This window comes from Platalea leucorodia (assembly GCF_965183815.1).
Source record: "Platalea leucorodia genome assembly, chromosome: 2".
NCBI classification, from domain to species: domain Eukaryota; kingdom Metazoa; phylum Chordata; class Aves; order Pelecaniformes; family Threskiornithidae; genus Platalea; species Platalea leucorodia.
In genome coordinates this window covers 81,658,985-81,686,857 of record NC_138824.1, presented here as the reverse complement: position 1 = coordinate 81,686,857, position 27,873 = coordinate 81,658,985, and the positions used below count along the sequence as shown (strand labels likewise).

At 39.3% G+C, this 27,873-nt stretch overlaps 1 protein-coding gene across 2 annotated transcripts; it reads right to left on the bottom strand.

The window, feature by feature from the left end:
* Positions 1-320: 320 nt before the first annotated feature.
* PRPS2 (phosphoribosyl pyrophosphate synthetase 2) lies at positions 321-27,873 on the bottom strand. 2 transcript variants are annotated; one of them, XM_082303948.1, is made up of 8 exons: positions 27,675-27,873; positions 16,593-16,776; positions 13,887-13,907; positions 10,347-10,445; positions 9,127-9,251; positions 6,386-6,559; positions 2,128-2,287; positions 321-594 (listed from the first exon to the last, which is right to left on the bottom strand). In XM_082303948.1, exons 1-8 carry the CDS (start codon positions 27,794-27,796, stop codon positions 502-504), a joined length of 978 nt encoding a protein of 325 aa, XP_082160074.1. In that variant the 5' UTR covers positions 27,797-27,873; the 3' UTR covers positions 321-501. The 2 variants fall into 2 exon arrangements, with proteins under 2 accessions (XP_082160074.1, XP_082160075.1); XM_082303949.1 differs by lacking the exon at positions 13,887-13,907.

Below are 27,873 nucleotides of genomic sequence, written 5' to 3'. Positions count from 1 at the left end.
CAAAATTAACATGAAGTTTACATTCTGTTAGGGCTTACAAAATACTATTCATGGTAGTGAAACATGACAAAACAAAAACCAACAGCTGCTTGCCTGACAGATGAATAGATACAAAATACCCAAGCCTGCAGCATTTAGCTTAACACAGAAAATGATCTTACATGCATACATCCCATTAAGTTCTATGAACAGTTTGTAGTTCTGTATAGAAAAACGGATCTGAAGCAGCAGTTTAGCAGAAAGTGAGGACAGACACACAAAAGACAACTTATGCAACACACAAGACTTCCAGATTCTCAAAGGAAGCAAAGTTTCTGCAAGATGGAGATTTATTGCCCATTTACAAAGAACAAATGGTAATTACAAGACAAATATAATAATTAAACATACAAGCTCTGAAATTGTACAAAGATACTAATTTCTTGTGGTTGAGATGCATTGTTAAGAACAACAGCGTTAGCTGAAGGGACCTTTGCAAAGATGCAATGTAATCTCCTGCAGTTACAAGGGGACGTGACTGAACAGGTAAGACACAGATTCACCGTTGTGTGTTCTTCGAATTGCCTCAGCCAGGATCATGGAAATGTCAATAAACTGAAAGAAAATAAAGATAAATTTTATGGCATGCCAAGAACAATAAACTCTACAGTTTATAAACATATGAACAAATATTCAATTTACCATTGTGCTCTCTTACCTCTTCTAGTAAGTAAAATGACATTAAAGCATTAGGTACTTAACATATACATAAGAACTGCATTAATACAAAGTACAAACTCAAAAATTGAGTAAGAAAGCATTAAATAAGATTGATGCACAGGCATACTGCTGAAGACTTCTAACACAGGGCATGTTGTCAAAAAGAAATTATTCTAGCCATCAGATGGCAGTGTCCACATGACACAAATACAGTTTAAGGGAAGTATACCCTTTAAGTGCTTGCTTTGTTTCAATCAATACAAAATTGTCCTGATTTCAGCTGGGATAGTGCTGTGTTTTGGATTTAGGATGAGAATAATGTTGATAACACACTGATGTTTTAGTTGTGGCTGAACAGTGCTTACACTGGCCAAGGACTTCCCAGCTCCCCAAGCCCTGCCAGGTGCACAAGAAGCTGGGAGGGGGCACAGCCAGGACGGCTGACCCAGACTGGCCAAAGGGCTATGCCGTACCGTATGATGTCATGCCCAGTATATAAACTGGGGGGAGTTGGCTGGGGGGGCAGTGATTGCTGCTCGGGGCCGAGCTGGGCATTAGTCAGCAGGTGGTGAGCAATTGCATCATGCATCACTTGTTTTGTATATTCTTTTATCATCATCATCATCATTATCATCATCATCTCCTCTTCCTCTGCTGTCCTATTAAACTGTCTTTATCTCAACCCACAGGTTTTACTTTTTTTTCTGATTCTCCCCCCATGCCACCAGGAGCAGGAGGGGGTGCAAGCGGCTGTGTGGTGCTTAGTTGCCAACTGGAGTTAAACCACAACACAAATAAATTTTAAGCTTTTTAAAAATTCAATGTTGCATTAAAAAAAAAAAAAAAATCTTTTATGCTTTCCTCCACTCTGTACTAAGGAAAACCTCCAAAAGGGACACATGACTTCCCAGAACAATGTCATGTAAAAGCTACTGACATAAGTCAGCTTTGTATTTTCAGTTTGGTTTTTGAAAAGGAACATATGTCTTTGTTAACTTGAGCATTTTCATTAGTGTATTTAAAAAAAAAAAAAATTAAGTCATCTAAGGTTTCTGTGGCATCCACAATAACATAACTAACTTAAGTTCCTACATACAAATATTGTATGATTAATATTGATTAAAAAACCAAAACCAAAAACAAAACAAAAACCAAAAAAAACCCAGCCAATTTTACATTTGCCACTCTTCCACAGGCAGGCTTATTCAATCTGTTGCAAATACCAAATATTTTGCAATACTCTATTGTACTACCTGAATCCCCTTAAAACAGTTCTTTGGCATGTTTTAGCAAGATGTTCTGCAAACAACAAAGCTGCACAATGCATTTTAGAATATTATTTTCCTCTCAAGGCACAAATTTTAGCATCAGTGAACAGTAAAATACAAATCCAGTGTTTAAACAGACGACACAAAAACACCACTGTACCTGAATTTTTGGGCAGTGTTTCATTTTCTCTTCTTGGGGTATTGTATTAGTTACCACAACAGCCTCAAATGATGCATTATTAATCCGAGAAATAGCAGGACCAGAAAAGATGCCATGAGTAAGAATGGCATAAACTTTAGTAGCTCCAGCAGATACTAACCTGTAGAACACAAAGAAAAAGTATGCTGTGATACATGTTCACATGCATGGCTATAGATGAAGCCAGATACAAATCTCTGTAAAATACATTTTACACACAAATTCCTCTTGGAAGCTACAGGAAGATAGAAATATCTACAAAATAATTCAGAAAATTTGAAACTTTTTCAGGTTATATGAATAAGTCTCACAATAGATAATAAGTAACTGCTAATTAAATAAAAAGTTCTTATCAGTAGCAGTGATACTATCTAAAATGCTGCACTTTTGACCATATCAGCACAACATACAACTGAATTCCAGTACAAGTTTTCTATCTTAATCAGGCAAAAATAAAGTAGGTTGGATGGCAGTATTCACAACTCCATTGTGCCTCCATTATTGTTGACCTTTATTTTCATTTGCAATTCAAACAGTTCTGCTTGGAAAGAGTTTCTGAGGAACAAGAAATGTTAATGATTAAAAGCCTAGCTTACTGCACGGTTGTGGGAAGACATGCTGCTGATCCAAGCACGCAGTGAAATGATGCAGCACAGGAGGAGAAAAAAAAAAAAAGTATCAATCAAAGAACTAGAACACCTTGTGAATGAGTCAGAATCACTTAATTTGGTTTTGACTGACCTCTCTGCCTCCAGATGCTCAGCTATGTCCTAGCTGCTTTTCTAGTCTTACAAATGGAGGCCCTGAAGAGTGGTATTTTATCAGATCATAGCATAAGCACAGTAAGATAGGAAAAAAGACAAAACCACAGAAACATCATCTCATTTTGAATGACTCAACAGAATCAAAGTTTTCTGATCATTCTCAACATTCCATTTAGTAGCTGCAACCTACAAGGAGGATGCACTATGACAGGGTGAGTATGTACCAAGGGTGTGTACTTAAGTTTGTACTTAAGTAAGTTGATCTGCTGTATCTGAAAATACATTTCTTAGTTCATTGGCTTGATATGCATCTAGGTTACTGAAATAAAAAAAGAGGTCTACAAAGTATTTTGTTGAGCAAGTCTAGTTAAGCACAAAGTACATCTCACCTAGATTTGGCATTAATGAAAAGCACTACTTCATGCCAAGAACATGATATAAGGCAGCATCACTCAAGCAAAAGGATCGTTCTTAGTGAACACTGCAGATACATTGAAGGTTTCTGACAGTTTTAGAATTTACTCTACAGAAATCCACTGTAGGTAAATAAAGAAGTGCTTCTTTCATAACAGGAAAGAAATAAAGGCCTCTTTTTTGACAGGAATTAACTTCCTCTGTGCACAGGAGCATAAAAAAAAAAATCATTGGCTAGGCAATTTGTGATTTTGATCTGCAAAGGGCACAGCCCAGAAGCACACTTCAGAATCTGATGCAGATTAGTATGCGGATAGCAAACAACTGCACAACATCTCTGCAAAATTCCATCAAATTTCCATCAAAGTGAAAAGAAACACAAGACTATATGAATCCCTCTACCATGTGTTTTTGACATCCTTTTCATCTAGATGCAAACAGCAAGCCTGCAACAAAAGACCATAAACTCACGGGATGATCTTTACTTCAAACAACCAACAGTAATATCTAGCTCACTTAAGCTTCGCTCTGTTGCTTTGACACCATTTCCCACAGTATTCTCCTGGAGAAATTGGCTGCTCGTGGCTCAGACGGGCATACGCTTCGCTGAGTAAAAAACTGGCTGGATGGCCGAGCCCAAAGAGTTGTGGTGAATGGAGTTAAATCCAGTTGGCAGCCAGTCACAAGTGGTGTTCCCCAGGGCTCAGTATTGGATGAGGGGATTGAGTGCACCCTCAGTAACTTTGCAGACGATACCAAATTGTGCGGGAGTGTTGATCTGCTGGAGGGTAGGAAGGCCCTGCAGAGGGACCTGGACAGGCTGGATCGCTGGGCTGGGGCCAACTGTATGAGATTCAACAAGGCCAAGTGCCAGGTCCTGCACTTGGGTCACAACAACCCCATGCAACGCTACAGGCTTGGGGAGGAGTGGCTGGAGAGCTGCCTGGCGGAAAAGGACCTGGGGGTGTTGGTTAATAGCTGCCTGAACATGAGCCAGCAGTGTGCCCGGGTGCCCCAGAAGGCCAATAGCATCCTGGCTTGTATCAGGAATAGCGTGGCCAGCAGGACCAGGGAAGCGATTGTGCCCTGTACTCGGCACTGCTGAGGCCGCACCTCGAGTACTGTGTTCAGTTTTGGGCCCCTCACTACAAGAAGGACATCGAGGTGCTGGAGCATGTCCAAAGAAGGGCAACGAAGCTGGTGAAGGGTCTGGAGGACAAGTCTTAGGAGGAGCGGCTGAGGGAGCTGGGGTTGTTTAGTCTGGAGAAGAGGAGGCTGAGGGGAGACCTTATTGCTCTCTACAACTACCTGAAAGGAGGTTGTAGCCAGGTGGGGGTCAGTCTCTTCTCCCAAGTAACAAGAGATAGGACTAGAGGAAATGGCCTTAAGTTGCGCCAGGGAAGGCTTAGATTGGATATGAGGAAAAATTTCTTCACCAAAAGGGTGGTCAAGCATTGGATCAGGCTGCGCAGGGAAGTGGTTGAATCCCCATCCCTGGGGGTATTTAAAAGATATGTAGATGTGGTGCTTAGGGCCATGGTTTAGTGGTGGACTTGGCGGTGTTAATGGTTGAACTTGATGATCTTAAAGGTTCTTTCCAACCTCAATGATTCTATGATTCAAATAGAGTCAGGCAGGAAGTACCACATGGACCTGTTTTGGATGCAAGACTATTTGATACTCTCGTAGTGTCTACAAATACATTGGACCTGAATATAAATTCAAAATGCCCTCAACTGACACATAGTAGCTTTAGAAAGGATTACATCCAAGAGTAGCAATGCTACAGTAAACGTTCAGCAACATCAATTTAAAACATTCCCATATCTTGCTCCTCAGCAGTTCCTTCCCACTTCCAACATGCACTATTTACAATCATATGTGGGTGGGCTTTGCTATAAACAATATCAAAATACAAGATTTTTGAATGGAAGATTTAAAACCTCAGGACCCTGGCCAAGTTTAGATTGTAGCCCTTGACCTCCCAAACCAAAGTTGGTAGCACGTGTTTGGATATAAGTGGACAGGCAGAAGCACAGTATTGCTCACCTGTAATACCTCACATTTGTTCTTATGAATTTTAGTCCATTTCTCCAATTTGTCAAGACGATTTTGAAGCTAGAGCTACTGCCATACTTATTGAGTTGTGAAGCTACAGCCTTAGGAAGAATTAATCATTTCAGGAATCAGCAATTTTTTTTAAAGGCTACAGACATTACCAAAGTTGAGTGCAGCCAATAATGCCAACTTCTGTGGAAAAAACCCTGCTACTACCCTGAAATGTACCAGCATAAAGCCAGCTGGAAAACCATAAAGTAATCCTTTCTCCTTAGCACTGCTAGGGCCTCGGTTGAGGGTCTACATTCACACGCTTCACTTCAAGAAGCAGACCAACTGGAAAGAATCCAGAGGGTATCAACAACAGAGCAGAAGTCTAGAAACCACGTGGAAAGACTGAACAAACTGAAGTTAGCTAGTCTAGAGGGGAATGAGAACACTCTTCAAGTACCTTCCAGAGAAAAGACAGGAAAACTTATTTTCACCTCCCTGGATGAAAAGGACAAGTAGTTTTATACTGAAAATGTACATTAGAGATTAATATTAAACATGCATTGAACACTGGGGAGAAAATACTTTCCAACGTTAAATCTAGTAAAGCTTTGTGAAAGATTGCCTAAGGAGAGTGGAAAGACTCCATGACGAGGTTTAAGAGAATGATTTTCTATCTGTCATTTCTGCCTTGGAACTGAAAAATGCACTAGATGGCCCAAGTCTCTTCCAAGTTATACGACTTTTTATTTATTCTGTCCTCTTTCTAAATACAGATAATATATTTCTATAAATATTTTCTCAATTCCATGTTCTAAAGAAGGACACAGCTTGATCACAGGACTGTGACCTATAGACTCAAGGATCAGAGTGACTTCATGCTACAGAGGTCAGGTTGGTTTATAAGCATGCAGGATATAGCAACTGGGTTCATTGGCTATCTGCAGGTTACAGTATGGTGAGACAGTGGGCCAGTTCATAATAATACTTACTTGTCTGCTGCATGACATATTGTGCCACATGTATCAGCCATATCATCAACAAGAATTGCTACTCTGTCTTTGACGTCACCAACCAAGACCATTCTGTCCACTTCATTTGCCTTCTTTCTTTCCTTATGAATGAGAGCAAACTCCACATTCAGTCTGTCAGCAATTGAAGTAACCCTAAGTTACAGAAGAAATACACGACATTTAGAGAACTATTTTAAAAGAAAGAACAGAGCCATACACGTGTATTTGTCGTAAAACACAGTTCTTGTTTCTTGGCTTTCAAATTACCTCAGCACTAACTTTTGCAAGTAATGAGACAGGTTAGAAACTTAATTCACTGCTAATAAATACAACCAGAGTGTCTTAAGCTATACTCCAGAAATTGATTTTTTTATTGAATTGACTTTGGGTTTCTGTTATTAAGTGCCTGGCTTTGAAAACATTTCAGCTATTCACAAACTTTTATTAAGCTGCTGCAACACAAAGTCACACTAGATAATTTAAAGTAGAGGTAGCCTCAATTCTAAGCCTGCAGCAGCGTGCACTTTAACATCCTAACTGAAAATACCATTGCAGAAATGTGAAACCAAACCAAAGGGGAAAACCAAACAAGTAAGTTAATAGTGATTAATAATTCTTTTAGCAGTACTTGACTAGTAATCAAGTAGCTTGCTTCATTAGTAATTCCCTTAGCAATACATCTGCTTGACAAAGATCTTTTAAAACTATTAAGGGTGACCTCTGGTGGCCAGACAAACTTCCAATAACAAACTTACTTTGTTACAGACTTCCGATTCCTTTTTTTCAGGTTTTTTAATATACCGGAGCTGGTAGGTATAAAGACACAGGAATAAGCAATACTCTGCTTTTTCTACACTGGCACAGCCTTGTAGTCTGTCTTTTTAGAATGTGTTTAGATTGTTGTTAACAAGGTTATTAACACGCACAGTTAATAGAGAATACAGTTTTGTTTCTTTACCACTTAAATTTGAAGGAGTTGTTAGTTACTGTATTCAACAACTGGGTGATAAACAAAAAACCCAAGTGTTTTGGCATTTTTTGTGAACAACAGTGCAATTTCATAGCAAGTCTCAATACCTCAGAGGCATTAAGATATCAATAGAATTTGCATGCCTTATTTCAGTCACAAAATGTAATAAGCTGGAAAAAAACACCAAGCAAATGGTAAGAAACAAAAACGAATTCAGATATTTTAAATGAGTGCAAGAACATGTATTTTTTTTTAATTTCTTTAATGCTTACAGATTTAAATCTTAAGACAAACTTTCTTCACATTCTATTCACTTTTCATTAACCCAAGTATTATTTTGAAGGTCTAACATGCTTTAAATGGAAAGACCAAACCATTTTCTTTACATTACATTACTGGAGGCGAAGGAGAAGCTGTGAATTTATTGAAAGCAACATCTTCCCTTACTTCACCAGCAACTGCCTGGTTGCGTTACAACAGAAAGGTACCAAAGATAGACTATCTATTTTAAATACAGTGAGAGTGGTCCTCAAAAAATAAACTCGTATGATCAACTTGATAATATACAAATATTAGGTAGGGGAAAAATTCCTGTCTTTTGACTTGAATTCCGAGCAAAGTCTGTGTTTTGTTCTTAAAAAACCAAAAAAAAAAAGCCCAAAACACAAAAAACCCAAAACAAAACAAAAAAAAACAAACACAAAAAACAACAGTGAAAACAGGAGTATCCAGATAGGAATGAAGAAATTTAATTGACTGAGTCATCTGAATTTTATAATGCTTTCTATAGTTTATATTCTTCACAGCTTTAATTTGATTAATCTAAACAGGAACAACTACGGAGTTCTAATCAGTCTTATTTCCCTATTAATTATTAGAACATGAACACTCACAACAGACCCAAGGACTTCAATTAAAAGCAAAGTATGACAGTCTTTCACATTTTTCCCCATATTACATTCCAAACATTTAAATTACTATGGCTTACAGGATTCTTACTTCCTTTGTCTTTGTTCCCATTCAGTTTTGTAGCAGCAGCATGACCAATAAAACTTGAGAATAAGCATTTCGCCTCAGTGGCATGCATTATCACCTCACCAGCCAGCGGGCTTCTGAGCTTTTGCATTAGTTTATACTCAATAGATACCAAATAAAAAATAGTCTGCTAAATGAGTAACGCATGCTGCAAATGAAGAAACACTCTAGTGAACTAACTTTTCTATTTTCGCCTATTGCCACTCGAAACAAAACTTCACTCCCTTTTTCTAGTATTCACAGGGCACAATTAGGGGTCAATAAGTTTACAGCTGGAATGCAACAACATAAAGAAAAAAGAAACACGACTGAAGCAAGCTCTTACCTAAATGCCAGCAGGCAGAGTGGGGATAGGCCATATGCTTTGACAGAGAAGGGAAACTTAGGCAATTCCAGAGCGAAGCAGGAAGAGGTGCAGCAACTGGACTAAAGAAGCAAGCAGCGGGAAAAATCTCTTCCCTCCTGCAGAGGGATTCAGCTAATGAGGCCACATTCAGGGAGAGAGAAAAAGATTTTCTTTAGAGTGTAGAAAGCTCTTGGACGTTTTCAAGCATGAACAACATTGGAAGAACTAGTTGTTCTGTTTTTACAATGCAGTTGGATTCATCAGTGATGTACCCTATGTCTTGCACAATTCATAGAGGAAAAAAGATGACTAGACAAACTAGTTCATTAACCACAAACTATATGGAACAGTTTTAGGCTTGTATAGTACCTTTTTGCACCACCTGCATCAGGCGAGACTATGATACAGTTTCTCCACTCCAAAATGTTCTCTTTAATCCACTGCAGCACTGCAGGTTCTGCATACAGGTTATCTACTGGAATGTCAAAGAAACCCTAGTCCAAAAGAGAAAGAGTTTCATGAATATATGTTTGTGTCTTACCTGGAACAAAGACACAGGGAAAGAATCAAACCTTTGCCTTTCCTGTATGGTAGAACTTTAATTAGTATTTTACACTGGCCTAATTCTGCACTCTGATATTACTATCAAATGCAGCAGAAGTTAGACAAATATTAAGGTCTCTCACAATCTCACCGAAGAGTAGTGAAATAAAGAACAGCTGTTCTCAAATGATATAAAAATCAGAAAAGATGATCACCTTCAGGCACTCAAGTAAATTCATGCTTGTGAAAAGTTCTCAAAAAAATCCAGTGAGTAATACTCAACTTCCATAAATTTCAACTGCTTGACATGAACAGTAGTATTTCAATACAGGCAAGATTCAAGTTAGCATTACTTGAGCAGCAGAAATGGAATCTTTCTTTTTGTGCAAGTTGTAATGACAAGAAATCTGTGTTAGACCACAAATAAAACTGCTTTTTATTTGCATGACCGCCTTCTAGCATAATAGGAAATTCTGATTAAACAGAATACCAGACCTGGAAGAGAAGGTATTTTCTAGAAAAACCAAGGTATCTTGAAAAGAGGTACACATGAGAATGACAAACAATGTCTGCTCTGTGTCTGAGGAAAGAGTTTTGTGATTTGCTGGATTCAGCAGTAAGCCAGCTAAGGGCTGACAGCCTCCATCTCCACTTCTCTTAAGACAATATTGTCCCCTTGGCTCTAACAACAAAACTCTATCTACGGCAATACTATAATCTCTGACCAGGCCAAGATTAAGACAACTTGCCCCAAAACCAGTATATTTTGTGTTCTGGGAGCTCTTATGCTAGACTTGGCAAATTCCACTGAAGTCTCCAATGCACAGGTATTTGAAGTGCCTGCAAAATCACCACATAAAATCAAGGCTGGTCTCTTTCAAAAAGGGAATTAATTAGAAACAGGTAGCGTGACTTTCTCTGAACCCTAAGAATTACACTTAGTACATAGCCTTTCAAAACAATGAGAAAAACCAGAGAATCAATATTAGCCTTTCACATTAACTCAGTAGAGCTCCCAGCCACAGTTAGTAAGAATTGATAGTTACCTGGATCTGAGAAGCATGCAGGTCCATGGTGATGATGTGGTCAGCCCCTGCCACTGACAGCATGTTGGCAACAAGTTTTGCAGAGATGGGAGCACGACTCTGAGGAATAAAGCACAAATATTTAAATTTTAAAAAGATTTTGACTAAATGCAAGGAGTCAGAAAATTAGCTACTTTTATTGATTTTCCTTTAGAATATTTGGAATCTAGATATGAAGAGCTCCAGAACTTTAGCCAAACTAGCCTGTCAATAGCTAATCTCAATACTAGGGTTTTGAAACTCAGCAAAACATTTAGGAATATCTAAATCAGTTTGCACAGTCTGCCTAATAATGCTTTGTAGTAATTAGACTAACAAGCAGATAAAATTGGGGATATAATTTTCCAGTCCTTCTATTCAAAACTTTCAGCTAGCTTTTCTACAGCAAAAAGACAGACAATCTCCATTTCTCTAAGCCACTACCCTACATTAACATCCAACTCTCAAGAAACTATCCTGTTCTAAAAAACATTGCCAAAAAACGGAGATTGAAGGCAGAGTGAACCCAACTTTTGCAAACACTGCTTTAAAACAAAGTTAGTATCAAGCATTTCTTCATGATACAGTAAAGCTTGTACCAGATCCATGTTGACAGGGGTCTTCTACCCCGGCCTATTTATTTATTCTTTTTTGCTAATTCAGGCTTAATTGTTGGATGCAATTAGGAGTCTAGAATTCCCAAAAGGGACAGGGGGGATGAAAAAAAAAAAAACAGAGAAGTGGAAAGAACAAAAGAAGAGCAAAAATCTAATTAGCAAAGTTAATGCCAATGTCAAGAGCTTTTTAAAAGTGACAAGGATGCAGGACAAACAGCAACATAAAAAAGAGAAGACGGAAAATCATGACTGGAGGATACCTCACTTTTTTTTTTTTTTGAGCAGCTCCAAAGTTTTTTCAGATTTTTTTTAAGCTCTGAAAAAAGCTATGTTGCCCTAGACAGCTTTCTCTGTAACAGAAATACTAAACAAAACCTCCTGGGTTTTTTTTGCCAATCTTTAAATGAGGCTAATAGCCAGCAATAACATTAGCATGAAGGCAGAACTGCAACTCAGAGGTTCCATCTCTCTGTCAGACCCTTTTTTTTGCTGGCACAGTATTCTCTCCTGCTACATCTCTTTATCAAACAGCCTCATTTAGCCTCCTAGGAAGCCCCTCTCCCTCCACTCCATATACACAATTACAGAGTATCTCTGCTCTCCTTCCACTGATGCTCAAGGGCATAACCTAAAATAAGTTGAACCACTGCCAGTTTAACCTGGATGCTTTTCTGTCTGTGTCATATCGAGGAGCCAGTACTTTCCTCAAAGCTTTTGCTAATTTAGGTGGAAACTCGGCATTTCTCTGTTTTAACCTGCAGATTGCCAACATACTTCCAGAAAAGAAACTGAGATATTGCAGTCTTTCTTACGGCTGGATCAAGTTTATCATCATCATTACAGAAATTCTTCATTTTAAAAACCATCCCGTTTGGTTTTTGTGTTTCACAGAACATCACCACCATTTGGTCTGTGTAGGATACACAGAAGATATATGCAACAGCTAGCACTTCCCTAGATCTCTGCAAGTCAGATGCATATAGCTTCCGTAAGAGTTTGCTATCATTAGCGCTTCAGCACGGATAATTTTCCAGTTACTGAGGACTATGGTGTTCCTCATTTAAGGTCAGTTCTGTAAGGTCCAAGCTGTCTGGATATTTTTATTATTAGTAGTAAACTTTTGGTTCATGCCATTCAAATTCCTGATCACTTCAGCTCATCTTAGCAGTACAAAGTGACATTTTTAAGCTGGGCTTCAAAATATTCTCAAATCTCTGGCAACATCTAACAAAACAAAAATTTAGTTTCTACTCTTTTGACTCTACCACAATGTTCTCTTATCAGCTTTTTACAAAGATCTGGTTTGATGCTACAGCTAAGCTAGACTAACAGATGATGCTGAAACCAGAGGTTTGCTCCCCTGCTTGTCCCGTCCCTTCTTCCCAGGCTAAACACTTCCACCACTTCCCTTGTGCTGCACACCGGGACTTGTCTGAACCCACAGCAGCCAGATGAGGCAGCTCAAATGGAAGAGAAAAGAAAAGAAGAATACCACCTAGCTTGTCTCATGTATCAATATCATGAGTATCACCATCATAAAAAAAAACACCAAATACTTTCCTGCATCAAATACTAATGTATACGTTACCAGTTGGTACTTCTTTCAGCTGCTGGCCTTGCAGGCTGCCTTCCCAGAAGGAAGAACTTGAAGGTTTTACCACTAGGTAACTTGTTTTAGCAGACATGCACACATCACAGATTACCTACGTGTTGGTGGACAGAGGGTCTTGAAAGGAAAGATAGCCAGACACCAATACCTGTTTCTCAAGAATGGGCTAATAGGAGATTAAGACAAATGAAGTTTGCAGCTATCTGACAGTTTCCTTTACACAAAATTGTGCATTAAAAGAAAACACACACGACATGTTCAAAAGGCTTTAAGATTTGATTGCTTGCATACAAAATAAGTTTTGTGCTACAATATGATCTAGATTGAAGATTATTTTAAAATCAAAGGAAGTATATTCATGGGAACCTCAGATAACCTGGCCTCATTATTCAGTAACTTGGATGACAAAGGTAGATGAGAACTCAAGATTTTCTTTATCTTGGAGTTTGTAAGGTTTGCTTCTGATCAGAGAGGCAAGAACACAAAGAGATTCACAGTATTCATTGTTCCATTCTTAGACACAATTTGAGATTAGTTTCAGAATTATTAGTGTGAAACACAACATTACATTATGTACAGAAACTAAATTGTAAAAAAATCACTGAGTTTTTAGTTCCTAAGCAAATTCCCCGCTTACATATAACAAATTATAGAAATGATTTCTTCCTTTGTGATGCATTACAAATTTATTCACAATTCTTAAAATTATCAGGGGCAGGGGGCAATCCACAAAGCTAATATAACCAACCTCACAAGTATGCAAAGGACACATAGCTGAAAGTAAAAGTAGTCCATCAAGATTAAAGCTCTGTTGCCTTTAAGCATCTTATTACATTGTCTTGCTCAAAATGCATCACATATACATACTGAACCAAAAAAAAAAAAAAAAAAAAAAAAAAAAAATCCAAGAAACCCCAAAGATTTATAACTGGAACTTTCACTTCCAAGAAAGCCAGTTGTGAAGTGTGTGGATACTGAATGTTCACTAATGTATTACTTAAATTTGTCATTTCAAAATGAGATATGCTTTGAAGCTTCAGAAGTTGACAGCCATTATCTTGAATGTCCCGATAAATTTTTAACTAGAAGCTAGGAGTTTTCTAGCAGCAAATTATTCCACAGGATTACTGTCATGGCCTAGGTGAAACACAACTGAAATCAAGAAGTGAAACTGAAAATGTTCCCAGTTATACATAATGTAACCCAGTAAGTTTCACCCTTAAAGGCCATATTAATGGAAATGCATAGCGTTAGATTGGAAAAAAAAAAAAAAAAAAAAAAAAAAAGGATACCTACCCAACGCTCCACGGACCCCTTCTACAAATCAAAAAAACAAAGTTACATAAGCTGTAGAACACCAAACTCACCTGTCACTCTACTTCTAACTTATCTCAAAGGCATCTCTGCAGCATCCTACATAAACGTGTCCTGCCCGTGGCTTGGAAGGTTAGCGTAATTAAAGGATGCATAAATGCAACTATGGCCAAAGCACAGATACACCTGAACTAATTTTAAATTAGCTAGCTTGTGTAGCAGAAATATTCTAGTTTATGGCAGTGCTTGATTGCATCTAAATTAATTTACCAACTTTTCTATGATTCTCAGCAACTCATCAAGCTTTTTTTTTTTTTTTTTTTAAACCTCTTTCTCATTTAAAGCTAGTCAGTCCAGGTTTAATGCTAAAATTTCCAGAGTAAGTTACACAGGCGTTGTTCAGAATATGATTTTTTTACTGCAAGGCCCTTTCCTTACATAAATAAATAAAGAGCACTTTCATTGTTCTCAGTGATCATAACTGCAACAGAGGCATGAAGAATACAGGGTTACTTCAAGCAGCAAGGACTTGGCCTATTTAGTTCTTTATGGATTAAAGTCAACAAATTAAATTCAAACCAGAAAACAGCATCCAACTAGTGAAGATTACACTGCTTCACTTCATAGTCAAGCAAACTACAGCAATATCTTATAGCAGAGAAAAGAAAACCTGTGTATAACCATAGGAAGAAAATGGCTGGCACTTTACTGACACTTCAGGCAGCATACAAAGCTTGTGCAGTCAACATGGGTCAAAGACCAAGTGATGTGACGCAATCCAACAGCAGGAGGGAAGAACTCCCTGTCAATAAGCTGCCCAATGTTAACAGCTATATTATAGCTTATTTTGCAACATGGAGGTCAACTACCAAGGTTAATTTCCAAAGATGGCAAACATTTTCTCAATTGCAAAACAGAGGGTAAAAAAAAAAAAAAAAACCAACCCAAAAAAAAACAGAAAAAAAGAAATGGCTTGCCTAAAATTACAGGAGAACTCAGTGACACCCAGAGAACAGTCTGGAACAATGCTCAAAATCTCTGTTAATCAAAATCATTTTCCTAGGCTATCCATCTTCAGATGGCATTTCCAAAAGACAAAATGCTCCTGGGTGGCATGCTGGGACACCCCACTGTGGGTTTTAAGTGTCTCTTGGAAGTCTACTACACGGACTTTGGGTAGCCTTGACAAGGCATAACCTAGATGCATGGAAAACTCATCCTTTTCCCACACCAAGAACTTACAGGATGGTCCAGCAGAATCCTCCAGAATGAATTTCGAAATCAAAACATAGTGAGATGCTTTCCTTCCCTTTCAACAAAATGTTTACTGCTTCCCTTTCAAGCTCTTTCAATAAAAAGAAGTATTTATTTCAGCTCTCCTGATCAAGGGAGAGCATTATTCAATACAAAACACAGCAAAAATGAAGTTCCAAAAGATGTAGGTAAAGAATAGGGAGCTACTATCTAACTCCTGAATTCTGTTTTTGGAAGTATAACAAGTGGGTCTTGATAATCTTAGTATGGTGTTAGAAAGTCTGCACTTAAAGAGTAAGTATACTAGAAAATAACTTCTCTGTATTTAGTTTTGTTCTCAGACATCACAGGCTGAGCATTTACATATTTTGTTATATCTGCTATTATTTTTAGCTTCTGCATTACTTCTCAGTCTAGTTATGTTTTATATAAAAGAACGTAAAAAAACAACAGAAGGCTTTCAGGATGGTTTGCTTGGTGCCCAAAGTGAAAGGGAGGGGGCAGTCCACTTATGAGAAGTATTGGAGAGGGGCCATTTTCCAAAGAGACCATCATCACAATCCAATCTTAAAAGCCAAGTTCACATTTATTCTTGTTAGTTCTTTTCAAGTGAGTTCAGGTAAAAGTAACATTCACATAATATATTAGAGGTTTTTTTGTATGTATAGTAGAGATAGGAAATTTTAGTTGTGTATTTTTTAAAATCAAACTCACTTGCCGCAGAGGGTTTGTTACTGTGTTATCAACTTGGCTGAACTGGTACATTCGTCAATAATGGCAGACCAAATTCAGGAAAAGGGCACTAAGATCAGAAGAGTATTTATGGGGTTTCCATACAATTTTTGATCTGCATCAATAAAAATAATTATTACAGATATAAAAACTTTTTTTTTAATCTGCCTTGCAGCATAAAATAATGTTTTTATTAGTTACTGTTATGCATTGCAGATTTAATCAGTTCTTTCCATTTGGCTCTCTGTTTAACCATACAGGGTAAAACCCACCTACATAATGGTTACAGCACTTCAAATTTATGATTTAATTCCATGCAATTAAAATGTTTAAAAGGGTGTACTCTCTTCATGCATAGAGGTGTAAAAAAAAAAAAAAAGGCATCTAGAAAAAGCAGGAAAAACAGTCCCATAAGGTGAGGTTTGCTAGCAGAGTACTCTGCAATACACCACCCACATAGGATGTACCTACTTTTTCAAACTGAAGGCATGTCAATTTATGAAAACTCAAGCGAAGATTTATTGTCTCACTTCATTCACCTATAGATGATATAATTCAACATTTTACCAAAAAAGGATTAAAAAAAAAACCCTGCAAATCTTTTAAATCACTTAAATGTTTATGAAAATATGTTTCATCTCCAAAAATTTCAAGTGAACAGGCTGAAAAAAGGCCTTCCAAAATTACACAGTTCTTACCTACCTTGTCTTTCTTATCTTGCCTGGCATATGGAAAACATGGAATTACAGCAGTCACTCTGGAGGATGATGCAATCTTGCAAGCATTGATCATGATGAGCAGTTCCATTAAGTTGTCATTTATTTCTCCACAGCCACTCTGGATGATATACACATCTTCTCCTCTCACACTTTCACCAATCTCTACACTGAAAGAGCAGGAGATGACCATTTAAACATTTGAATTACTGGCAAAGTATTATTAAAGAATAGAAAGAAGTTCTAACAAACTTTCACAGGTTTATCCCCATTTAGAGTAAGACTTTTTTACAACAATTTCGATAACTGTTCCCTTGATACAAAGTCTATTTTAATACAAGCCAGTCTAAAATTTATTTCAGCCTAAATATGGTCTTCGTAAGGTCAGCACCAACCAACATGTAATTATAGCTGTAGCACTGATGCAGCTCAGAGTGTTATTAAATTTGATACTGCTTTTTTTGGTTTAGTCGGTATATTCTGTGTCCTTGCCATCTCCCAAGGAGATGACCATTTAAAGAATAACCTAGATGATAAGTACAGAAACAACAGAGCCAAGTGTAGAGCATTAGGAGGGCTAAGGAGAATCTCCATCCTTTATTGGATGCAGGGGAAAACATAGTGACAAAGGACAAGGCAGGTCCTGCTTGACTAACCTGATCTCCTTCTATGACAAGGTGACCTGCATAGCGGATGAGGGAAAGGCTGTGGATGTTGTCTGCCTAGACTTTAGTAAAGCCTTTGACACTTTCCCACAGCATTCTCCTGGAGAAACTGGCTGCTCATGGCTTAGACGGGTGTACACTTTACTGGGAAAAAAACTGGCTGGATGGCTGGGCCCAAAGAGTTGTGGTGAATGGAGTTAAATCCAGTCGGTAGCTGGTCAGAATGGTGTTCCCCAGGGCTCGGTATTGGGGCCAGTTCTGTTCAATATCTTTATCAATGAGCTGGACAAGGGGATCGAGTGCACCCTCAGTAAGTTTGCAGGTGACACCAAGCTGGGCGGGAGTGTTGATCTGCTGAAGGGTAGGAAGGCCCTACAGAGGGACCTGGACAGGCTGGATTGATGGAGCAAAGCCAACTGTATGAGGTTCAACAAGGCCAATTACTGGGTCCTGCACTTGGGTCACAACCACCCCATGCAACGCTACAGGCTTGGGGAGGAGTGGCTGGAGAGCTGCCCAGCAGAAAAGGACCTGGGGGTGTTGGTTGACAGCCAGCTGAATATGAGCTGGCAGTGCGCCCAGGTGGCCAAGAAATAAGGTCCCAAGCTATTTTAGCGTTTAATAACTAAAACTAACTTAGTAGAGCATGGGTTTGAAAGGTCTGATTGCCTCATTATTTAGGAAGCCTTTTATGTTTCTTGTACTTTGTGCATAGATTCAGGGAAAAATGAAGGTTAGTCTGCTGGTTTTATGTGGAAGTTTTGGAGTAACAAGTGTGAAAAGTTAGTGTGGTTCAACAGTAGATTTCTCTTGCTTGGGTCTAGAATTGAAAAAGACTCCACATTCAACTGATTTGTTTTAATTTTCCTGTTTATTTATAAGCTTTATTTAATTTTTGAATTCTGTGGTGTCAGCAGTGATTAGTGCCAGAATTTGCCTTGAAATCTGTGGAAGAATAAAATAACTCTTAGATACTATCATAAGGAGCCGAAGTATGTAAGCACAGTTAGAGCAAATAGAACAACTGACACAGCGTGAGAGTTGTTGACTCATGGTGAGCTGTTGATGAGCAGCCCTCTTAGCTTTTCTCTAAGATTTTTTTTTTTTTTTTAAATACTTTACTTGGACATCATGGTGTAAATTTTAACCAGACTTCTGTTTTTGGGTTGTGGTTTGATGCTTCTCTCTTCTAAAATGCAGTAGTTTCTTGAATTTAGTAACATCTTAATTATCATAGAAAAATAATTGCCTTTTTTAAGGAAGTATTTTGATGCAGGTAGTATTTAATCATACAATCGTTTAGGTTGGAAAAGACCTTTAAGATCATCAATCCAACCGTTAACCAAGCACTGCCAAGTCCACTACTAAACCATGTCCCTAAGCACCACATCTACACATCTTTTAAATGCCTCCAGGGATGGGGACTCAACCACTTCCCTGGGCAGCCTCTTCCAGTGCCTGGCTACCCTTTCAGTGAAGAAATTTTTCCTAATATCCAACCTAAACCTGCCCTGGTGCAACTTGAGGCCATTTCCTCTTGTCCTATTGCTTGTTACTTGGAAGAAGAGACTGACACCCACCTCACTACAACCTTATTTAAAAGGTTGCATCTTTACCCAAGACACAAATAAGCAAAAGCTTCTAGCTGGAAGCCATCTGAATGGCCCAGATGTGGGTAGAATAATTTCTCTGATGGGTCCTTCAACGCTGAGGATTGTTCTAGTCAAACACACTCCGAACAACTTTCATTTATCAGCTTTCAGGGTGCTGTGTAAGACTCATTAGCTTTCTGTAGCTACAAAACACAGAAAGGAATTTACTGCTTAAAAACATCTTAATGATATGCAAACATTTGATTTATTACCATCAAGATAGTTGAGCCCATGCCCTCAGCTCCCCTATTTGACTCCTCTGCAGTCCCGAACAAGCTATAAAAAGATCCTGTGTTAATTTTTCTCCTTAACTGAATACATTTTTTGCCTAAGAATGCCACTAGCAGGATTTCTTAAGGCCAAAAGAAAGCAAACCATCTAGCAAACACCCGGATCTCTGGAAGGACAGAAGTGGTCAGGGACAGTGTCATCTACAGATATGTCAGTGTTAACCCAGGAAACCTTTTGGAGGCTTTTGTCAGGGCACAAAGACACAATTTTTTGTTCATAAAACTCTTACTTCCCTGTCCAAGTTTTTGATCAATGGAATAGGGCTGTTCAGAGAAAACTGTTTTGATCAAAATACTTTCTTAGTTTATTTTCCTTTTTGGAGCAGAAAAAGTTTGGTCAACATAACTTAAGTTCAGCAAGACACTAAGCACGTTCCATAATTGGAAGAACTGGTCAGGCTTAATTAGAAGCCCTACAAAAAACAGTTCTGGTGTTGGAAAATTGGAGTTCCACTTCCCAGAAGAATAAACCAAACCAACCAACCAACCAGAGAAACCTGTCATTGCTTCTGAAGACAAATCCAGCTCTGAGTAAAGCATCTACCCACTAGCTTATGGATGCAGCCTCAGTCATCATTATAGATTCATGGTTATTATTATGAGGGCTCTGAAAAATGATAATCACCTGTTGACTTGGCACTTACACAGAACTGCTTAATAACAAGTGTTGTCACATACCACACCTTTGGAATATGTCCAAAGAAGAACACCACCACATGCAAAAGCTCTATGGCACCTCTTTCAACCCAACACTGTGAAGTTACACTCCCGTTCTGGAAATTAACCTAGGACCACTACAAAGGAGAAGAAAGTAGAAAAAGACTACGAAAAAAACACAATCAGTTTTCAGGGGAGAATGTTATTGGAGTGACAAAGGAGGGCAGAATAAGATAGTAGTACTTATTTGGGGAAAAAAAGTAACCACTAGTTTCATAGACACATTACATAATAGGAAAAAACTTTGCTGAATGACAAAACTACATGATCTTAACGTTCATTATATACACAAAGAACACTGAATTAGAACACTCGGAGTTGTTTTGCTTCTTCAAAAAAAACACAGTCATTTCTAAGCACACCACTACGAAATAACAGGTTTCAGAAGGTCAGGGAATATACTTTGAGATAAATATAGATCTGGGTAATACAATGGACCTGAAGTGATGCTTCTTCCATTGCCATTAACTACTATCTTTTCAATGACCTTGGGCTAGCAATAACTTTTTCATCTTGTAAACAACGGAGAAATTGAAAATGCTACTACTTTCACTCTTGGTGCATTTGAAAAATTTTTAGTTATGTTTTTCAGGCCAGAGTGACATACTTATTTGGCACACAGAAACGTGAATATACGTTTATATGTATATAGAAATACCTTTTTTAGTGGACACAGAAGTTATGCGCAGCCTAAAATAAATCAAGCTTAAATTAATACTTGCATAGCACTCAGGAGTAACCCAGCTAAAGGTGCCAGAGAATAGCATAACGTAATTATTGCACAAAGATCTTTTCCCAAACAACTGGAGACAGCTGTGCAACAGATCAGTATCTCTTATGGCCTACCTTCTCAAAGACTGATATTGAGAGATATTGCGTAGACTCAACCAACACACACACAGCTGCCTATTTTACCTCCATAGAGCCACACGGTAAAAGATAACCAGTCATTATGTTGCAAGTATTCCATCAGACATAGTCTGTACTATCCATGTTGGGTTTTTTTGGGCAGGGGTGGTGGTTTGGGGGTTTTTGTTTGGGCTTGCCTTTCTTTTTTTTCTTTCCCCTTCAGCTATAAACAAGCAAATGATAAGAGACTATAAACTACAGTATCAGATATCTGAAGTATTGTACCTCAAATATCTATTAGAGAACACTAAACTAACAGCAGTCAAACTTTGTGACAGTTATCTTATTAACATTACTACTAAATTCCACTCAGGCCATCTATATCATGACCTAATTAACTGTTTGGGGGGTTATTTAAACAATTTCACATAGTGATGACACAGAGGAAGGGCACAAGAACAAGCTCTTGCCTCAAGATTACAAGCTCTGTTTGTTTTATGCAATTTAATCAAATTCAGCTATTTGGTAACACTCAGTTTAAATAAACTTCTTGTTCAAGAAGAGTCAACAGAACTTGTACATTAAAAGCCCTGACACAACACAATCGTGTTTTGAAGTAAAAATTACAGAAATTAATAGCCCACAAAAGTAATTAACTTTATTTGAACCAGTTGCTTGGAATCCACAAGCACAAGGCTCTAGCTGGGAAAGATACACATAAGAAAGGACATGATGAAAACCAAGTTTGAGTGTTGGTATCTGCCTTCATCTTGCAAAGGCTGATTTGAGAGTTCAATTTAATAAGCAGAAACTTGGACAGACTAATTACCATGAATTAAGGATAAGGCTCAAAACCCACTTACGTTGCAAACATATTTCAATGGCTGAAGCATCCATTAAGCACAATTCAAAATCAGGAGTAACAGCAGGCTGAGCTCCTTCTGAGCTAGATTTATAGTATGCTCCCAACATAACTTACAGCGATGGAAATTTTAAATGTGTACATCCTAACTAAAAAAAAAAAAACCCAAAAAAACACAGTTGTGGGAAAGCAGGGGAATAAGTATGCAGAGCGAGACTAAAATGGTAAATAATGTAAATCCATAACTAGGATCCTGTTCAAATCATGCACTTAAAAGTGCTCTATGTACCTTTCTACATAATTACAACAGATTATGTCTCTAGCCATGCTTACAAGTAGTAAGATTTCTCAAGCAATTTAGGTGCCAATAAAGGAGATACGTACTTCAGGCACTTTTAATAACCAGAGAAGAGGCCAAAATTTAAGGTCTAGAGTCCTCATACTCTATGCAAAAAGAATCAATATCTCAAAAGCGATCAAAAAAATCCACATGCTGAATTTGCAATTCACTGAAACCCAGCGAATGGAAAGCAGTAAGCAGAGAGGTGTGTTTGACTTCTTACCTTTGGGAATGCATTTTGCAGAGAAAAGTCTTATAACGCAAGACCTCCAACTTACTGGGCAAATATTTCAACTGCCGTGATGTTATATAACAAAGTGGGTACCAGCAAAGCCCAAAGCAACAAAGAAACAAAAAAAATGCCAGAGCTGGTTTTAAGTCTATAGATAACCCCTATCTCCTGGCACCCATGGTTTCCCCTCAACTCTAGGCCCTTCCACTTTGATTAACAGCTCTGAGACCAACTCCCAACTAGATCTTCATTGACAACTGCCCCATCCTAATGGTAGGCACCAGCATGATAAGCACCACAAGATGGGAAATATCTTCTTGCCCTTCACTCTGGCATGCAGCCTGCCACCGCAAGAGGAAAACACCTTCACTTGAGCAGCTCTGGGTTGAGGCACGTGCAGTCCAAAAGGAACGCTCAGAAATTGGGAAACAAAGGTCTAACAAGCCTGAGCACGTGCAGAGAGTCTTCAAAGGCTGAGGACCAAACTCTGCAGCTAAGGACACGTGGGATCACCAGCCATTATTCACACGGGTCATTTTTTGTTTCTAAATTTCAAGCATTTAGCATCTACTTAGAGATAAAAAGTGCACAGTATATAGCAAGGTCAATAAAGTGGAAGGCTCAAACCAAAAGCTTCAAAGCATTTTTGGGCCTTTTCTGATTCAGAGCAATGAACAATGTAATAAATGGCCATATTTGCTGCATCTTCAATTCCCTATATAAGCAAAACATGCACAACATGCAACCTGGAAACAATTTTTATCTTATTCAACCAAGCTGGTAAAAATCTGTTTCTCCAGCCTCCCCTTGCTCACAACAGCGTAAGTGAGCAGGGAGCAAGCGAAACAGCTGCCTCCACTGCCTCAGGCAGAGCACAACAACCCCCATTGCAAATCACTCACTCAGCAGCTGGGTGGTATGAAGAGACACTTCACAACCCAGCACATCCCCAATCCCTACCTCCTTCAGCTGATTTAACACCAGCTTATCACCTGAGCTTGCTTACTCCACCATTAGGGCTCTGCAAACACCATAACCATCTACTCCAGTGAGGGTGATACAGCTCACGGCCCCCGCAGCAGCCGAACCCAAAGGAACCAGGGTACAGGAGATGGAGCGAGGTCATGTCTCATCTGAGACAACGGCAGTAGAAGAGTTGGAGGATGCTGAAGGGGAGATGGGAGGGAAATGTGCTGAACTGTGCATTCCTGATATATAGCACTGATATCAAAGTTTCCAGGTTTGCTCCTGATTTTTTCAATTATTTACTTCATAGAACAGACTGTTCTCATTACCCCACTTCGTGTGAAATAGAGACTCACATCCATCCTTGTAAGAATTCTCCAAGGAAACATCAGCTATTTTTTCCCATCTTCCAAGATTAAATTTCAGTCCAAGATATCAGTTTTATTTATTTACTTACAAACAAATGGCCCTCATATCAACAACACAGCTTTTCCCATAGAGCGGACAATGTCCCTTTGTAGTCAACCCATATTTTCCTCTGTAAAAGCTGAACAGCATACACTTAAGTCAACGTTTCTGAAACAACCCAGCTTCAGCAGCTAAATAAGGCTGCGGGTAGGCAGCCTCCAAATTCACATGTGCCAGGCAGGACTTCAGTTCCCTTCCTCATGGATCTGTTGAGAAGATCTGCAAGAGGACTCACTTCAGCCAGTGAATCTGACAGGAAGAAGCAAGGAAGCTCATGGTGGGAGCACTAACTACTTCCACTGGGAGAGATGTGTGTAAGAGGATGCCACCTGTGACTCCAGTTTCTTCATTTTGAGAATAACAAGTACTTCAAGGACAGAGTTAAAATAAATAGTCTTTAGAGAAGCAAATATACCATATATTGTAAGAAAATATATTTATTTAAGAAGCAATGTATATTCAATGATAATCTTTTATCAGTTGACTCACCAAAAATACCTGCACTGGGATTTGTGTATCAACTATAATTAAATGCCATCTCAGTGTATTTGAAGACAATTTTATGAAAAACTTCAGAGCATTTAATATCTGCATGCTTCTGTTACATGTCTGTCAAACTGTTTCATGATGCTGAGGCTACAACAGCCATGCCTGTTAAAGGACTTCTCTTCCTTTCTTCTTTCTCCAGCCTGCCCAACTTTGATGATGACGGTTGCTTATGGGGTTTGAAGAAGATAAACTGACTGAGCCGTCACTGCAGCCCTAACATTTTGCCAGATAAGTGAGAAGGTGGTGCCACCCAAGCTCCTGCCATGACACTGTGGCTGGCACTTAATTGACACGCAAGCTTTGAATACTAAACAGAGTTATCTTCCACAACCAGATATTACTGAGGAGCTCTCTCGCTGCCTTAGTTAGGATTGCTTGACTTTGGTAGTCAGCTGAACGAAAGCATTTCCATACAGTTTAGATGGAAGGAGGAAAAAAAATGGGATGGTGGTGGAGTCTACCAGCAATTTCCCTCCCTCTAGCACAGACGTTACTTTTCTCAGTTACAGATCTGCGATACAATGAATGCCTAAATCAGAAGGGAACTGGGATATTGCTAGATAAGCTAGTCTCAGTATAAATTGAAAGGAGCAGCCTTTCTTACTTTAAATGTTCTGGAGTTGGGAATGTACCTGCCCATTTAGCCCACAGTGCTTGTCAGCGGTGGTCCTATCCCTGGCTAACCTCGGGATACAACTTTAGTTCCTGAAACCCACTTATATCTGCTAAGGATTGGGACTGAGACCTAAAGCCTCTTTGAGTTGAAATATAATGCAAAATATTTAATGACTCTTCCTTCCACTCTATTCAGTAAGCCAGCCTAACTGCAGTTCTCAAGTAAAGGGTTTCCAGCTAGGACCCTTTGAAAAGAATTTAAGCCTGGGGCTGCACACATTTGTCAATTTACACAGAATTTACATTTACATTTAAGAGAATGCAGCAAACGGCAAAACAGAGTTTTTAAACAAAAGGTGAATCTTCTTTGCAACTTGCTAACTTAACAGATTTGACAAAGCAAGAGTTTGTTGACCCTCAGGCCCAGGCTTATCTGTTTGCACAGGGGTTTGCCCGAGTGCCATTGGGAAGGTTTAAGGTTCTTTGAGCATTTTATCAGGTTCTAGTATTCTGCAATACTGCAAACGTATTTCGTAATGCCAATACACTTGTTTATAAATTTAAAAACGCAACAAAAATAAGAAAAAAAAAAAAAAAAAGACTGTGCTGGATTATCTTTATATAGGAAGAAATAAATTTTTGCTTACGTACACACACGAAGAAACTTTGCTATACAGACAGACTGAAAATCCAGATGCCTCAGGAAAGGACCACTGCAGCATAAGTATCTTATCAACTTTAGCTGTAGTTTAATTTGAAATACACTGTTGAGGAATTCTCTTACTACTATTGCTGATTTTTTTATTAAGAACATCGGTCTACAAAACCAGTAGGCCAACATCCTGAAATAAGTTGCTAAGGATATTGAAAAGATTACCCACTTCAAACATTACAGAGAGGGTACAACTGTATTTGCTGTAGGGGAAACAGGAACTTCATTTTAGAATCTCAAAAGTATGAAGTTGTAAAAAAAAGAAAACAAAACCAAACACTTAAGGATTTAAAGTGTTAAGGCATTTTACATTCATGAAAAAAAAAAAAAAAAAAGAAAAATAAAGGCAGTGTCAGCCTTGCAGTGTTGCAACAGAAGAAACCAGAAATAATGTTTAGATTAGATACGTTCCTCATATCTATACCACACTACATCCCTACTTGCCCAAGAAAATAAAATGGCACTACTAGATTAGCCAAACCACTGACATGCTGCAGTCATCACTACCTACTTGTTTAATGGCAGAAGCCAATATTGCACACCTGGAAAAAGAGGTGGAATAATAGACTAGAGATTATTGTATCCTGAAGCCTAGAATTTAATTAACTTACCTCATAAAATAAATATGCAAACTTTGGAGATAAATTTCTACCTTGGATGAAATCTAAATCAATTAATCTCTGCTTAAAACATAGCAAACAGCAGAACTAAAGATAAGTGTCTCTGGAGAACAAACATTAAAAAAAAATTAGACATAATTTAGCAAGAAGGTCATGCAACCAAATACACAAATTAAGTTTTATCATGCAGAAAAGAGATCAAAGAGCAATAAAGTGAGTATGGGGCTGGAAAGACTTGAGAGAAGATTTAAACCTTCATTTAATCAGGAATGAATAGAAGAGTTAGAGTGTGCAAACATCGGGTTGCATAAACACCAATGGAAGCGGGTTTATAGTAATGCCAGTGAGCATAACTAGAACAAGAGCAATTAAACTGAGAATGCAAAAACGCAGACAGAATAGAAGGACAAGCTTTGTGAGAGCAATTTTAGAATACACCATGTTAATCTTTCAAAGGAAGCAATGAAAACACGCTTGTTCGGGAGATTCAGAACAAGAACAGATAAAAATAAACATACAATAACCTCAGAGACTAGCCAGCTACTTACAGTCAGGGGACTTGCGTTTCAGACTCAGCTGGCAGCCTAGTCTCACACACCTATATAGGCAAGCAGTTGCACAGTCTTACCAGCTCATGGGATGAACGTACAGCTGCCACCCCAATTTAAAATTCTTCATTAAAAATAACTAAATAAAATAGGTGGGTCAGAAAGCTAAGATGACAAACTAGTAAAGAGAGGCAATAACTGGTAGAAAAAGCACTGGCAAGCACATTCTCAGAGAGTCAAGGCCAGCAAGCCATCCTCATGGTTTCACACGCGATTTTTTGGCATTGTTATCAGAGTCACTTTCTGCATTTGGCTGGCCAGGAACCTAATGCACCTGCACTTTCAGTAGTAAGCCAAGGCCGTCATAACAACTGTACCACCCTCATGCAGGACCAACAGTCTTGGGCTAAGGAGGGGAGCCATACAGCAGCTGGAATGGTCCACCACACGCACAACGGGCTGCTGATACAAAATAAAGACCAGTCGCAACAAATCCCGAGGTGTGATTTAACCCAGGCTCTTTTTCAAGTGTCTAAGCCATCATCACCATGCGGTTCTTACACCCACCCACCCACAGACCTACTTACGAAACTGCGTAAGATGCTGTCATTCATAAAATCAAGATGATTTTATCTTTACAGAGATAAAGCTGATGGTTTAACTAACTATCTGCGAACAGCGGGATGAACCTCACGTTGCAGACAGGCTGCCTGCCGCAGACACCGTCCCCACCCCACAGGAGGATGCTCTTCACCTGCCCGGGGGCCGTGCCTCCTCTCTCCCCCCGGCGCCGGAGCCGCCGACGGCAGCGCTCCCCAGCCGGGTCAGCCCGAGCGAGCCGGGAGGCCGCGCTGGGGCACCGGGCAGGACGCACCCGGGCAGGACGCCCCTGGCGAGGGCTTGCCGGGGAAGGGGGCCCGGGCCGGCGGGGGGGAGCGCCGGTCCCCGCCGACGGCTGCCGCTGCCCGCCCCGCCCCGCGCACCTGGTCTCCTGGTTGCTGAACTTCTTGGTGACCACCTTGCCCAGCTCCAGCCCCAGCCGGTCCGCCACCCGCTGGGAGAGGTCGTGGTGGGAGCTGCCGCTGAAGAGCACGATGTTCGGCATGGCGAGGGCGAGCGGGGCCGGGGCCGGGGCTGCGGCGAGGGCGGGCGAGAGCGCGGGGAGCGCGGCGCGGGGGCAAA